Raw genomic sequence first — 14,987 nt, 5'->3', positions numbered from 1 at the left:
CCAAGGCAATCTACAGATTCAAAGCAATCCCTATCAAAATATCAAGGGCATTTTTCACAGAACTATAACAGTTTTAAAATTTGTATGGAAACACAAAAGACCCTGATAACCAAAACAATCTTGAGAAAGAACAGAGCTGGAGGAATCACACTCCCTGACTTCAGACTGGACTACAAAACTACAGTAATCAAAACAGTATGATACTGGCATAAGAACAGACACAAAGATCAGTGGAACAGGACAGAGAGCCCAGAAATAAACCACACACTTATGGTTAATTAATCTACAACAAAGGAGGCAAGGATATACAATGGAGAAAAGACAGTCTCTTCAATGGTGGTGTTGGGAAAACTGGACAGCTACATGTAAAAAATGAAATTAGAACCCTTCTAACATCATATACAAAAATAACTCAAAATAGATTACAGACCTAAATGTAAGATCAGAAACCATAAGACTCCTAGAAGAAAACATAGGCGTAACACTCTGACATAAATTGTCACAATGTGGGACCTCCCTGGTGGCTCAGTGGTTAAGAATCCGCCTGCCAATGCAGGGTACACGGGTTCGAGCCCTGGTCCGGGAATATCCCACATGCCGCGGAGCAGCTAAGCCCGTGCACCACAACTACTGAGCCTGTGCTCTAGAGGCTGCGAGTCACAACTACTGAGCCCACACGCCACAACTACTGAGCCCACGCACCACAACTACTGAAGCCTGTGCGCCTAGAGCCTGTGCTCTGCAACAAGAGAAGCCACTGCAATGAGAAGCCCACGCACCACAGCGAAGAGAGCCCCCGCTCGCCGCAACAAGAGGAAGCCCACGCGCAGCAACTTAGACCCAACGCAGCCAAATAAATAAATAAATGATAAATTTTAAAAAAAGACTGTCACAATGTTTTTGGAGGTCTGTCTCCTAAAGCAAAGGAAATAAAAGCCAAATAAACAGATGGGGCCTAATTAAGCTTAAAAACTTTTGCGCAGCTAGGAAACCATCAACAAGCCCCAAAGATAACCTACTAAATGGGAGAAAATATTTGCAAGTAATATGACCTATAAGGGGTTAATATACAAAATATTTAAACAGCTCATACAACTCAAGAGCAAAAAAACAAACAATCCAATTTAAAAATGGGCAGAAGACCTGAACAGACATTTTTCCAAAGAAGACATACAGATGGCCAACAGGGACATGAAAAGATGCTCAACATCATTAATCAAGAGAGAAATGCAAATTAGTACCACAATGAGATATCACCTTACACCAGAATGACTATCGTCAAAAAGAACACAAATAAATATTGGTGAAGAAGTGGAGAAAAGAGATCCCTTGTACACTGTTGGGGGGAATGTAAATTGGTGCAGCCACTGTGGAAAACAGTATGGAAGTTTCTCAGAGAACTAAAAATAGAACTCTCATGTGACCCAGCAATTCCGCTCCTGGGTATATATATTTAAAAAAAGCCCACTAATTCGAAAAGATACACACACTCCAAGGTTCATAGCAGCATTATTTACAATTGCCAAGATATGGAATCAACCTAAGTGTCCATCAACAGATGAACAGGTAAAGAAGACGAGATAGATACATATATATAAAGTGAGCTACTACTCAGCCATAAAAAAAAGAATGAAATTTTGTCATTTACAACAACATGGATGGACTTGGAGGGCATTATGCTAAGTGAAATAAAGTAGATCGAGAAAGACAAATACTGTATGATATTGCTTATTTGTAGAATCTAAAAAAATGTTTAAAACTAGTGAATATAACAAAAAAGCAACAGACTCACAGATATAGAGAATAAACTAGTGGTTACCAGTAGGGAGAGGGGAGCAGGCAGGGGCAAGATAGGGGTAGGGGATTAAGAGGTACAAACTACTATGTATAAAATATATAAGCTACAAAGATATATTGTACAACACAGAGACTATAGCCAAGATTTTATAATAACCGTAAGTGGAATATAACATTTAAATATTGTGAATCACTATGTGTACAACTGAAACTTATATAATCTTGTACGTCAACTGCACCTCAATAAGAAAATTATTTTAAGGAAAGGTCCAGATCAAGAAGGTCTTGTACACCAAGCCAAGGAGCTGAAACTAACTTGAGTGACAGTAGCAAGCCAGGGTGGTTTGAAACAAGGCAGTGACAGGTGAGATTAGAGCAGTATTTCTCAAAATATGACACCTGGAAGAACATCACCAGTAGTACACTTGGAAATGGGTTAGAAATGAAAATTCTTTACCCCAGCCCAGACCTACTGAATCAGAAACTCTGGGGATGGGCCCAACAGTCTTTTGGGGTTTTTTGTTTGTTTGTTTGTTTGTTTGTTTGGTCGTGCCATGTGGGGTCTTAGTTCCCCGACCATGGATGGAACTTGCACCCCCTGCACTGGAAGCATGGAGTCTTAACCACTGGACCACCAGGGAAGTCCCATGGCAGTCTGTTTTAACACACCTTCCCTCCAGGGGATTCTGATAGATGCTAAAGTTTGAGAACCACTGGATTCAAGTTTAGAAAGACCATTCAGTCTGGGGCTGGGTGTCTGGGTAGGAAGCTACTGCAACACTCCAGGAAATGTGATAGTGAGAATTCATTTTTGCATTGAACAAATACTTGTTGACCATCTACTATATGCTAGACACTGTTCTAGACACTAAAGATTCAGCCGTGAGCAAAGCCAAGCCCATGTGGTAATGGAGCGCATGTTCTAGTGGAAATAATATCTATTGACATCATTTATGCAGTTCCAGATGCTGTCCTAAATACATTTAGGTGTATATTTATTTCTTCATCCTCACAACAACCCCATCAGATAGGTACAGTTTTTGTCTTCATTTTACAGTTAAGGAAACTTAGTTTAAGTAGTAGAACCCAGATTCAAATCCAAGGTCATGCCCTAGATGCCAATGTCCTAGGCACCATGCTGTACTGCTCTCACAGCATCATAGTGGCAGTGGTAGTGAAATATATTTATTCAGAATATATTGTTTTAGTACCTACTGAGTGCTAAGCACTGTTCTAGGAATTTAGTTAACAAGATCTCTCTCTTGATGGAAACTACATTCTAGTGAAAGATAAATAATAAAATTAAGAAACAAGCAATATAGGGCTTCCCTGGTGGCGCAGTGGTTGAGAGTCCGCCTGCCGATGCAGGGGACACGGGTTCGTGCCCTGGTCCGGGAAGATCCCACATGCCACAGAGCGGCTGGGCCCGTGAGCCATGGCCGCTGAGCCTGCACGTCTGGAGCCTGTGATCCGCAACGGGAGAGGGCACACGTACCACAAAAAGAAACAAGCAATATAAAAAAGCATTATGCTAAGAAAAGGGAAAAAAAGAAACAAGCAATATGAAAAAGCATTATGCTAAGAAAAGGAAAAAAAAGAAACAAGCAATATAAATAGTATATTAGAAGGTGATAAGTCTTGTGGAAAAAAGAAACACGAGAACATAGTAAGACAGCTAGAGAACGTGATGGGAAGAGAGAGCTACAGGGATTGGGATGGGCAAGTTGAGATATCAACAAAGACTTAAAAACAAGGAAGTTAGCCAAGGGAATAAATGGAGGAAGACCATTCCAGGCAGAGGAAGCAGCTACATCTAAAACCTTAATGTGGGAGCAGGGCGAGGAACAGCCAGGCCAGTGTGGCTGGAGCAGAGTGATCCCGGGCTACAGAGCAAGGGAGGAGGGATTGCATGCAAATCTTGTAGGGCTTTGTTGGTTTTTACTCTGTAAAACGGGAAGCCATTGCAGGATTGGGAGAGAGAAATGACATAATATTGTTTAGGTTTTAACAAGATCGAACCTATTGTTTTGTTGAGAATAGACTGCAGGGGACAGGAGAAGCCTGTTGGGAACTATTGCAATAACCAGAGGGGGAAAAGTGATGGTGGCTTGCGCTGGATGGGTCAGTAGAGCCAACAGGTTTTGCAGATGGAAGGATATTTTGCTGATGGAGGGCCAGAGAAAGTGGACTCTAGGGACCACTTACCGAAAGGGGGAGAGCATGGAAGGGGCAGGTTTGAGGGTGGGAGCTTGGAGGGTGGTTGTTTTGGACAACCAGATAGACGTCGAATACACGTTGCTTATACAAGTTTAGAATTTGGAGAGAGATGTGGGCTAAGGAAATAAATTCGGAAGTTGTAAGTAAATAGGCAGTCTTTTAAATGATTAATAATGTAAGTAATGTTGGGAAAAGATAAAGCTATAGGTGTCATTTATCATAGGTTTACTAACTGTCAGGCACTGTGCTCGACCCAGTGGATTGGCTCATTTAATTCCAACAAAATAAGAAGAGGTGGGACAGATAGGAGGTATCTACCATCAGGGACCAGAAGCACCAATGGTCTCTGTTCTCTGATCGGCTTTTTTAGGGAATTCCGTCTGTGATTGATGCAAAGGCAAGCAGTCCTCTCTCCAACTCCGGGGTTGAGAAGTTGCAAGGCTCCACCCTGCGATCGACTTTCACTCTCCAAACTGGGCCCCGCCCACGCGCTTGCGCACAAAGGCCCGTTCGCAGGGTGCGGGGCCTGAGCGAGCAGGGCCTGAAGGAGTTGAGCGCTCGTGCTGCGCTGGGCGTTGCCAGGCGAAGCGAGTGTCGCCGAGGCCGCTACAGTTGGCCTCTCGCTGGCCCAGCCCAGCCCACGGATCCCGAGTGGAGAACACGAGCACCGCCGGACTCGCTGGCGAGCTCCCAGGCGGGGCGCCCCGGCCTCTCAAGGGTGGCCGAGCGAGGGTTACCCGGGCAAGCCGGTCCCACGGGTGAGTGGGCGCGTCGCTGCTGGGCCGGGGCCTGCCTGCCCCGCCCCTGTGCCTGACAGGCCCCGCCCGAAGCCCAGGCTCCGCCCCTTCTGCCCCGCTGCTCCTTCTGGGTACCTGAGATCTGTCCGCCTCGCTCTTCTTTTTTCTCGTTTCCTCTTTTTTTAGGAAGGGTCTTTAATTTCGAGTCTCCGTAGTTTCCGCGCCCCCTTTGTCTTTAGGGGTCTCGATTCTGGGGGCTCCTTTCTGAGTTCCTCCTGCAGGTCAGTCATTTGATCCCCAGGGTTTAGGATACTTTCTCCATCTCAGCCTTCTCTAGGCAGATTTTACCTTACCGACGTGATTGTTGATTTCTGGAAGAAGGAAAAAAACGGTTTGAGGGACCAGAGAAGCCCCATAGGTCAGCTCGCGGGGTCCCCGAAAGGAGGGGCTTTCTGCTGTGCAGATGCACACTAGCACACCTGGACCATGGACCACCAAGGCCTGCTATAGAAACCAATTCTTTTGTTCACCTGAACCCCCAAAAACTTTGGGAAGGGAAGTGTAAGAATTGTAGAGATAATCTAGTGAGACCTCTTCTCAGTTCAGGAAGCAGAGGCGAACTGACTTGGTCCAGGTTACATGCTAGTTAAAGGGCCCCTCTGCCGTATTCTTCTGTGTCTAGGAATAGAAAAAATAAAATGAGGAAAGAAATGGAAGATTAGCCTTTCTGATAACTCTTGGGGTTTTAATACGACTATAAAAGTAAAAGCACTTTTCAGAGCTAGAAGAAGGTGATGGCTTTTTGCATAGAAGGGAGTTTGAAATTACATCAAAGGCTTCTGTTAAGATTAAAACCTCAGATTGTCACGGACTTAATATTGGTGGGATTTTTAAATACCCACATAAACCCTAATACTGTTTAATAAAATTTGATTTTTGGCAAACTAGAGAGTCAGGCATTGCCATTTCCTGTTTTTCCAGACACAGCTTAGTATTACAGAGGTCAAATGTATTTTATATAAATTATTTTTTGCCACAGCTGTCATTAAAGAAACCACTAACTTTTGCAGTCCTGAAGGCTACCAGGAGAATTAGTGCTGCCAGTGAATTTCTGGGAATCACGGGAATCTTTAAGGAATTTTAAGTTGATCTTTCCTATTTTTAGTTGCATTCTGTTTTTAATAAGTAGTAAGTGGTAAAAGAGACCAAAAGAATTTACACCATCACCATATAGTATAGCCACTAGGGTTCCTCTTATGGTGAAAATACACTCATGTCCCCTTTAGATATTTTGGGAAAGCAGAGTATTGAAATGCCTGATATGTTTATTTATTTATTTGGCCACGTGGCATGCGGGATCTTAGTTCCCCTGCGCAGGGATTGAACCCGTGACCCCTGAAGTGGAAGCACAGAGCCCTAACCACTGGACTGCCAGGGAACTCCCAAATGCCTGATATGTTTAGGGAGATGCATATTTCTACTGAGAAAAATGGCAATTTCCCCAGTAGTTAAGCTGAATGCAGCATATTTTTCTGCTCTATTAAATGTTTGAAAATGATGAAAGGTTACATAGATAACATTTAGGAAAATACTTTTTTTTTTTTTTTGTACTACGCAGGCCTCTCACTGTTGTGGCCTCTCCCGTTGCAGAGCACAGGCTCCGGACGCTTCCAGGGAAGCCCGGAAAATACTTTTTGAATGACTTTGAGTAAATAAAAGTATTTTATTATATATCAAAAAGCCAAGCCTCAAGCAGAAATGGCTTGGGTGAAACAAAAATTAAGATAGTATCACTGCTGGGCTACCCTGGTACAGCCTGATGATCCATTAACATATAAAATTATATATTTTATATATATATACATATACATATATATATATATTCCACAGGAAAATGACACTAAGAAACATGGAAGAAAAAAAGGTGCAAATTCAGTGTATTAAAAATACTTTCAAAATGAGTCATGTTTTTATATGAATTTAGTGGCTGTAGTGTTTAACATTGGTTTTACAGTTTTCTCAGAGCAGTGATACTATCTTTTTTTTTCTTTCTTTCTTTCTTTTTTTTTTTTTCCGGTACGCTGCCCTCTCACTGTTGTGGCCTCTCCCGTTGCGGAGCACAGGCTCTGGACACGCAGGCTCAGCGGCCATGGCCCACGGGCCCAGCTGCTCCGCGGCATGTGGGATCTTCCCGGACTGGTGCTCGAACCCGTGTCCCCTGCATCGGCAGGCGGACTCTCAACCACTGTGCCACCATGAAGCCCCATAAAACTTTTTAAGTCTTTCCTTCTAACTCATCATTTGGTTGGGATGACATTCACCTGATGGATATTTCTAACTGTTGTGATGCTTATTTTGCCTTCTCTTTTTGTACTTTAATGTTTTGCTTGACTTCTTTAACATAATAAGCATTTGGGGCTTCCCTGGTGGCGCAGTGGTTGAGAATCCGCCTGCCGACACAGGGGACACGGGTTCGTGCCCCGGTCCGGGGAGATCCCACATGCCGCGGAGCGGCTGGGCCCGTGAGCCATGGCCGCTGAGCCTGCGCGTCCAGAGCCTGTGCTCCGCAATGGGAGAGACCACAGCAGTGAGAGGCCCGCTTACCGCAAAAAAACAAAAAAAAAACAAAACAAAAAAAACATAATAAGCATTTGTAATTATAACTGAAAAAATTCAAAAAACTTGAATTCATTTACAGGATGAAACCTACTTTATTAGGTCTGATTTTAATGTATTTCAGCCAATAGAAACGTATTTAAATAGAAGAATGAATTCAAGGAATCATGGTGAAAATTCTGGGCACTTTATTTTAATAAATGACTGTAACATATATTAATATATAATAATTATATAATATTAAAATATACATATATTGTATATAATAGGTATTATATAATATTACATATAATAAATGTTAAATGAATGATATATTTTGTTAATAAAATAAGAAGCCACCAAAAAAACAAGTGCAAGATTATGTCTTTGAAAAACTGGCTATATAAGTTTGATGACTAGACTGTTAAGTGAACTAGAGCTGAAAATTTAATTTTAAGGACTACATTGTTTTAAAGTCAGGGATCTCAGTGTCAGGACAGCCACACAGCTGTCATTGACTGTGTCAATAGTCCATCTTCTCACATCAGGACACAGTGGCCTAAGTCAACGGACTGCAGTGACTGGCATGTTTCCAAACAGTCAAGAAAAGGAAAAGGAAGAAACGATTGCTTCCCAGTAAGAAGAAAAGGAAGAGAGTGAGAAGACTGATCTTACATTCCCTTAACGGGCAAAAAGGGAGATAAAGTTTTGAATATGATTAAATGAAATGGTGGTGGGATATTTTGACAATCTCCTGAGCAGTTAAAACCAAGAGTGTGATTTCAGAAATGTATAAACTATTGTCTGAAATAACAGAATTAGTCTGCAGCATTTAGGACAGCACTCTGTAACTCTGAATGCAATTTTATGTATCTTTCAGGATTGATTTTATTTTATTTCCAAAATAGAACATGAATCCTTCTCACTCTTGGAATTGAATGTTTAAAAATCTAATGTATTTAATGGGATTCTTAACTCTCTAATTTTTTTTAAATGCTAGTTTTGTCCATTCTTAAAGGGATTTCCCAAACTGTCACTATTATGTTATCTATTAATGTTATTTTCATATCTTTCAGAAATAACTGGTAATAAGACCTCTGTAGCCATGGCTAGTTCTGACACGAAACCAAAATCAGTAAGTCATGCCAAAAAGTGGTCAGAAGAGGTAGAAAATCTGTACAGATTTCAACACGCAGGATATCGAGATGAAATTGAATATAAACAAGTGAAGCAAGTTTCTGTGGTAAGATTTATGCCTCTACAAACCTGAACTCAAAATGAGTTTGTTAGGTGGTGAAAAGCACTAAAAAAAACAAAACAAACAAACAAACAAAAAACCCCACCACAACAAAGAACCAGAGAATACTAAAAGGGAATTCTACTCCAGCCTCTCGTTTTACTGATGGGGAGCTGAGGCCCAGAAGAATGATTTTCAGGCAAACTGAGGCAAGAGGTGGTTCCTCAGCACAGAAACATTAAGAATTTTCTAGCTTTTACTGACAACTGCGCTGTGAGTCTTTTATGGTAGACCATCAAAGCAGAGTCATTTTCTCTCCCTAAGGTAATTCTATTATCAGATATTCAGTTTGCTGTGGAACTATTATTTCTTTCCTGTTTCTTTTTTATTTTAACCACAAATTATAAAGAGGTTAAATTCTTCTTTAGGTGACAAAATCTCCCGACTTTGGTTGTGTATTCCAGACTTTCTTGTTTTGTTTTTAAATGGATTTTTCTTTATTTAAAAAATTTTTTTTAGAAGATGTTGGGGGTAGGAGTTTATTAATTAATTAATTAATTTTTTGGCTGTGTTGCGTCTTCATTTCTGTGCGAGGGCTTTCTCTAGTTGTGGCAAGCGGGGGCCACTCTTCATCACGGTGTCCAGACTTTCTTGAGAGACTAGAGACATGGTTTTGCTTTTCAAAGATTATACCAAGATCTAGATATCGCCCCAGTTTATAATGTGATTTTTTAAATTCATTTATTCTACTGAATACTAGGAGGCTGAGTTCGGAAGGATATTATAGAATATGACATAGTATTCATAAATGTATTTTAATTTTTAGAGCTGAGGTTGCAACAAAGTGTTTATTATTAACTTGTTTTTTATTTTTTTTTATGTTTTCTTTATTATTAACTCACCATTGTTCAGAGACTAATTCTTAGATGGGTTTTTCAGATCCCCATATTCTTTTCCTTCCTTCATTCTACTCTTTGATCTCTACTTAACACGTCCTAAAAAAGTAGATAGGAAAAAAGATGGAGGCAATACAGAGCTAAAATGTAATAGACTCTTTCATTTAATGAATGTTAATTCAATAGAGATTAATAGGGGTGGTAAGGAATGAAATTAAACATACTGATCAAATGAGGATTTGATGGATGACTATGACTTTCACATATCCATTTCTTCATATCTACTAGCATTTTACTCTTTGGTCCCCATTACCAAAAGGGAGTTTTCATTACTCTATCATCTGTGGCTTCTAAATAGTTGTAAAACACAAGCATCAGCATTTTAATGCAGTTCAAAAATAAGCTTCATACACTTGCCTTAAGATTGGGATAGACAATGCCCCCGAAAGACGTGTAAGACCCAGGATCATATAGGCAAGGTGATCATACAGGCACTGATGCACCTACACCACCACCCCAGAAACTGTTGTGATTGAGATCAGATAAGAGGCTGAGATTAGATCAGATTTAAGGGAACACAAAGAACACCCTTAAAGGGGAAGTCCCAAAAAGCACCTGACGGTTGTGTATGTGTGTGTGTGTGTGTGTGTGTGTGTGTGTGTGTGTGTGTGTAACAACCCGATCCACTGTATGACTTGACAGTTGTAGAGAGGTTTTGCATTTCACTTCAGTGTATATTTATTGGGTACCTGCCATGTGCAAATTTCTGTGCCAGCTGCTTTAAAAAGATAAATATAAAAGCAAGTGCCTGACCTCAAGAAATTTAGGGTACAGGATTTGAAATCAGTCTGCCCAGGCTTTGCATCCTGGCTCTCCCTGAGAGCCCTGAACAAGGAACCCTGAACAAGGTTCATAACCCTTACTGAGCTCAAGTGTAAAATGGTGATGCCAGTGCCTGCTTTAGAAAATTGTCTCAGGAATTAAATGAAATCATGTGTTGCAAGTGCCTCGCAGTAGTTTGTTGAGTGAATGAATGGTGTTCAGTGAATGATAGCTTTTATTATTCCTGTATCTTGGAGTGGAAGATTAAGAGTGATGAACAATAAAAACTTACGCAAGTGAAAATATACGCCCCCCAAAATTAAAGGAAGATAAAATTTTCTTCCTTCGGGGACAATCTTCCAAAAGGGCTTCATGCCCCGAGAGGCATTTGCAGTGGGCCTTAAAGGATGGACAGGAGGGTAACTGAAGGCTTGCCTTGATCGGCAGTGGTCTGAAGGGTTTGAGAGATGTTCTTGCCCTTACCTAAAGCACACGTCCTTATGGGCACTATTAGTGCTTACCCATCTCCTGCCCAAGGAGAGCTGACTTGAGGACCATATCACCCGCCTCCACCATTCTCTAAGGAATGAAGGTTTCCTAGGTTGAATGGGAGTGATGGGTAGAAAGCCAAGAAGAAAAAATTATGAAACAGCAAAGGGTTACAGAAAGAAAAAATCCTAGAGGTTGATGAGGCAGAACCAGCACATCTGTTTGGAAGCCCCCCCTGATTTCCTAGGGTGAGGCAGCTGGAAGCAGGACCTCAGTCCTTGTCTTCTTTGAAGAAAGAATTCCGCAAAGTGACAGAGATTGTGAAGCAGATAAAGTGTTTATTGGGAGTAAAGTACGTGTTGAAGAACACACAGGCAGACTCAGAGTTGCACGCAGTAGGGGTGGCTGAGGTCGCTTATATGGGGGCAGTCTTCTGGGTTACCTCTGGCCAATCGTCCTGTTCGTGCCCACATTTGGCCTGACTCAGGGTCCTTCCTGGTGGGTGCACACGCATCTCTCAGCCAAGATGGATTCCAGCGCGAAGGTTTCTGGGAGGTCGGCAGGACATATTATGGGCTGGTGGCTCCTCTCTCCTTTGGCCCCTCCTGAGACTGAGGACCTTCTCTGTGCACATGTCCAGCTGGAAAATCCCCTTTGCCACAAGAATGAGAAAAATGTGGTCACGTTGTCTTCCACCCAATCAGGGCTCTGCTCCTGCAGGCCTCTTATCTCCAGGTGTCAGCAGGAGGCTGGTTGCAGCTGCTCAGCCTGGGCCCATCTGTCTCCTTCCTCAGTCCCACATAAAGTGCTGTGGGTATCCAGATAGGCTGCTACCCGTTTTTGCTAACTCCTAAATAAACGAGACCACAGAAGAAAGCGAAAATATGTTGCTAGAAAATAGAGGACGTGTGTTCTTTTGTATGTGTGGCATGTTCGTGTTCCAGTTTGGAAGCTGTGATTTATAAGTGGGGGATTGGAGAATGAGTAGCTGCCTGTAGAGATGATGTTGAAGAACAGGACTTGGTTTTTATGCCAGAAACACAAAATCAAAATACTGGGGTCTTGACAGTGGTGGAGTACATGTCACACAATCCAGAAGCAACTTACCTAACCACAGCAAAAATGCACTGACCTGAGCAAGAAAGTATAACGCGAATTCAGAGAGGAAGGGGAGGAAAATGTCCAAACTAGATCAAGCCAAACGATCAAGGAAGCAAACCAATGTGGTGAACGAGAGAGACTAGTGGGGAGGAGGTAAGAAGAGATTGCTAAGGACTATGTTCATGGCCTCAAATTTCTATGAAAAATTGAGTTTTCAGGTGTGAACTTGAAACATGGACATGAGGAAATACACGTGTATTTCTCTAGATATACAGATTTTCTAGATGTAGAGATTTAGATATCTCTAGTCTAACTGCTTCCTTTAGTCACCCCTGTGGCCTGGGCCTAGCCCCAAATTCCTCCTTGGGTATTATTTTTAGAAGTTAGTAAGTAATAATGCTTAAAATAGTTTGTAAACATAAGAAGGATAAAGTTTAAATTATTTTGAATGTTTTATCTTGGCTGCAGAGTAGAAATTTAAATCTAGAAATTGGGATCTGAATAAGTTGCCCTGCAGTATAAGGCTGCCACTTAACGTATGTTGTGTGTTTTGTGTGTGTGTGTGTGTGTGTGTGTGTGTGTGTAAGATATCACTAAGAGCTCAAGTATTTTTAAATTTAATTTTGGACTTTAATTGTTTGATGTGACTTGTGTTTTTAACTGTTTGATAGTGAAATATTATATAAAAAGAACATCAACATTACAATATTTGTACTCTGGTTTTCAATATACAGGTAGATCGTTGGCCAGAGACAGGATATGTGAAGAAACTTCAGAGACGGGACAATACTTTCTATTACTACAACAGACAGAGGGAATGTGATGACAAGGAAGTCCACAAAGTGAAAATTTATGCTTACTAGCCTTACTTCTTTGTATTACCTGTCATTATCTTTTTTAAAATCCACTGTTTGATTCTACAACATGTAAGTGTCATTTTACAAAAGACTCCAAAATGCAGACTTCAATGGAATGTTTTGAGACACAAAAGCCATGAAACTTGGTCTCTAGTAATCATCCTGTTCTGTTCTAAAATATAACTGCAGTAGCATTCCATTGGTGCCCGCTTTGGTCTGGTTCTTCCTGTTTTAACCGTGGTAGCATAACTACAGTAAGTCCCCTACATACAAACGAGTTCTGTTCTGAGAGCGCGTTCGTAAGTCCAGTTTGTTCATAAGTCCAACAGAGCTAGCCTAGGTACCCGACTAACACAATCGGCTATATAGTACTGTACTGTAATAGGTTTAGAATACTTTTCACACAAATAATACATAAAAAACCAAAAAATAAAGAAAACATTTTTACTCCTACAGTACAGTCCCTTGAAAAGGACAGTAGTACGGCACAACAGCTGGCATCCAGGGGCTGGCATCAAGTGAGCCGGCAAGAAGAGTTACTGACTGGAGGAGGGAGAGGAGGTGGGTGACGGTAGAGCTGAAGGATCGTCAGTGATAGGAGACGGAGGGCAAGCGGCAATTCCACTCACGCCTGACACTGATGGAACGTACGTTCGCATCTCGGAAAGTTCACAACTTGAAGGTTCGTATGTAGGAGACTTACTGTACTACGCAGGGGAAGAAAGAGCCCCACTTGAAACTATTGCAGCGGTTGTGTAGAGGTTGTGTAGAGGTTAGTCCCCCCGCGCCCATCACTTTGAACTGCCAGATCTGCATTCTGTGGCCCGAGGGGCTTTCTCTTTCCTCTGGAGTCCTTTGCTTCTCACTGAGTTGAGTGGAAATGCCAAGAAATGATTGTGCCTGGGGCAGAGAGGTATCAAAGCCCCACACACCTGCTTCTGCAGGGAGGAATCAACCTGAGGTTAATCTTTGCTCACGTGCAGCAGTAACTCATTGGATCACGTAGGCAATTGGTTCTCTTCCGTCCTTGCTCCCTTCCCCCACTCCCCTGCCAGCGGCTCTTTCCCCCCCGGGAAAGATTACCTCCTGGGACTTGGAGCCTTGTCCTGGGGTCAGCTTCTGGGTCCCCTCCCCGCCACCACCACCATAGAAGACGTGTTCCAGTGCTGCCTGGCATCCCTGCAGAAACAGCCCAAGTGCTAACGTGCAAAGAAGACAATTAAACCCGGGAGACTTAAGAAGTCCCCCCAGATCAGTGAGTCTTGAGGCTTTGAAATTAACTGGCTGAAAGATATCATTTTCATTATAACTTTTTTGTCACTGATAAGACTTTTTGTTCCCATTGATAAGTTCTGACCTTTAAATAGCTTTTGGGTTACGAGCTCACATCTATCAATTCACTCAACTTCAGGTCCTGTTTTCCAGAACTACCTGCCCCACAAAGCTCCGTTAGTTTTTCCCAGCTCAAAACTGTGCCTTTGGGACTTCCCTGGTGGCACAGTGGTTAAGAATCCACCTGCCAATGCAGGGGACACGGGTTCAAGCCCTGGTCCAGGAAGATCTCACATGCCACGGAACAAGTAAGCCTGTGCACCACAACTACTGAGCCCGTGTGCCACAACTACTGAGCCTGCGCGCCTAGAGACCGTGCTCTGCAACAAGAGAAGCCACCTCAATGAGAAGCCCACGCACGCAACGAAGAGTAGGCCCTGCTCGCTGCAACTAGAGAAAGCCCGCGCACAAAAACAAAGACCCAATACAGCCAAAAATAAATAAAATAAATAAATTTTTTTAAAAAAGAAAGAAAAGGCAAGGCACTGACTGGGAGACTAAGTCTGCAAAACATACACAAAATAAAGGACTTATGTCCACAGTACCTAATGAATTCTCAATATTAAGACAAGACAATTAAAATTAGGCAAAAGATGTGAACATTTAAAAAACAAAACAAAAGTGTGCCTTTTCAGAACAAACGCATCGTAGAAAGGATAAATAGATTGGTAAGCCTCTTTTATGCCTTTCCCATGCTGCCTGGGGTCATCTTATTTAGCACTTGTTTCAAGTCATTTATCTGTACCTCTATGGTCAGGATTTCTGTCACTGTCTTCCAGGTTTGGCACACCACTAGGTGCTGAGCATAGGAGGTCTTCTGAATCTGATAATGCTTTAAAAAAAAAATTACTGTGGTAGAATAATTGTCTGCAAAGGCAACCACACCCTTATTCCTGGAACCTGTGGA

At 42.0% G+C, this 14,987-nt stretch overlaps 1 protein-coding gene across 1 annotated transcript; it reads left to right on the top strand.

The window, feature by feature from the left end:
- Window positions 1–4,591: 4,591 nt before the first annotated feature.
- On the top strand, window positions 4,592–12,947 carry MEIG1 (meiosis/spermiogenesis associated 1). Its single transcript, XM_007460884.1, has 3 exons — window positions 4,592–4,772; window positions 8,423–8,589; window positions 12,626–12,947. The coding sequence occupies exons 2-3, from the start codon at window positions 8,452–8,454 to the stop codon at window positions 12,752–12,754; spliced, it is 267 nt and encodes an 88-aa protein (XP_007460946.1). The 5' UTR covers window positions 4,592–4,772; window positions 8,423–8,451; the 3' UTR covers window positions 12,755–12,947.
- Window positions 12,948–14,987: the final 2,040 nt, after the last annotated feature.

Source organism: Lipotes vexillifer, unplaced genomic scaffold, assembly GCF_000442215.2.
Source record: "Lipotes vexillifer unplaced genomic scaffold, Lipotes_vexillifer_v1.1 scaffold534, whole genome shotgun sequence".
Taxonomy (NCBI): Eukaryota; Metazoa; Chordata; class Mammalia; order Artiodactyla; family Lipotidae; genus Lipotes; species Lipotes vexillifer.
The sequence above is the reverse complement of the archived record's forward strand: the minus strand, read 5'-3'. Positions and strand labels throughout refer to the sequence as shown.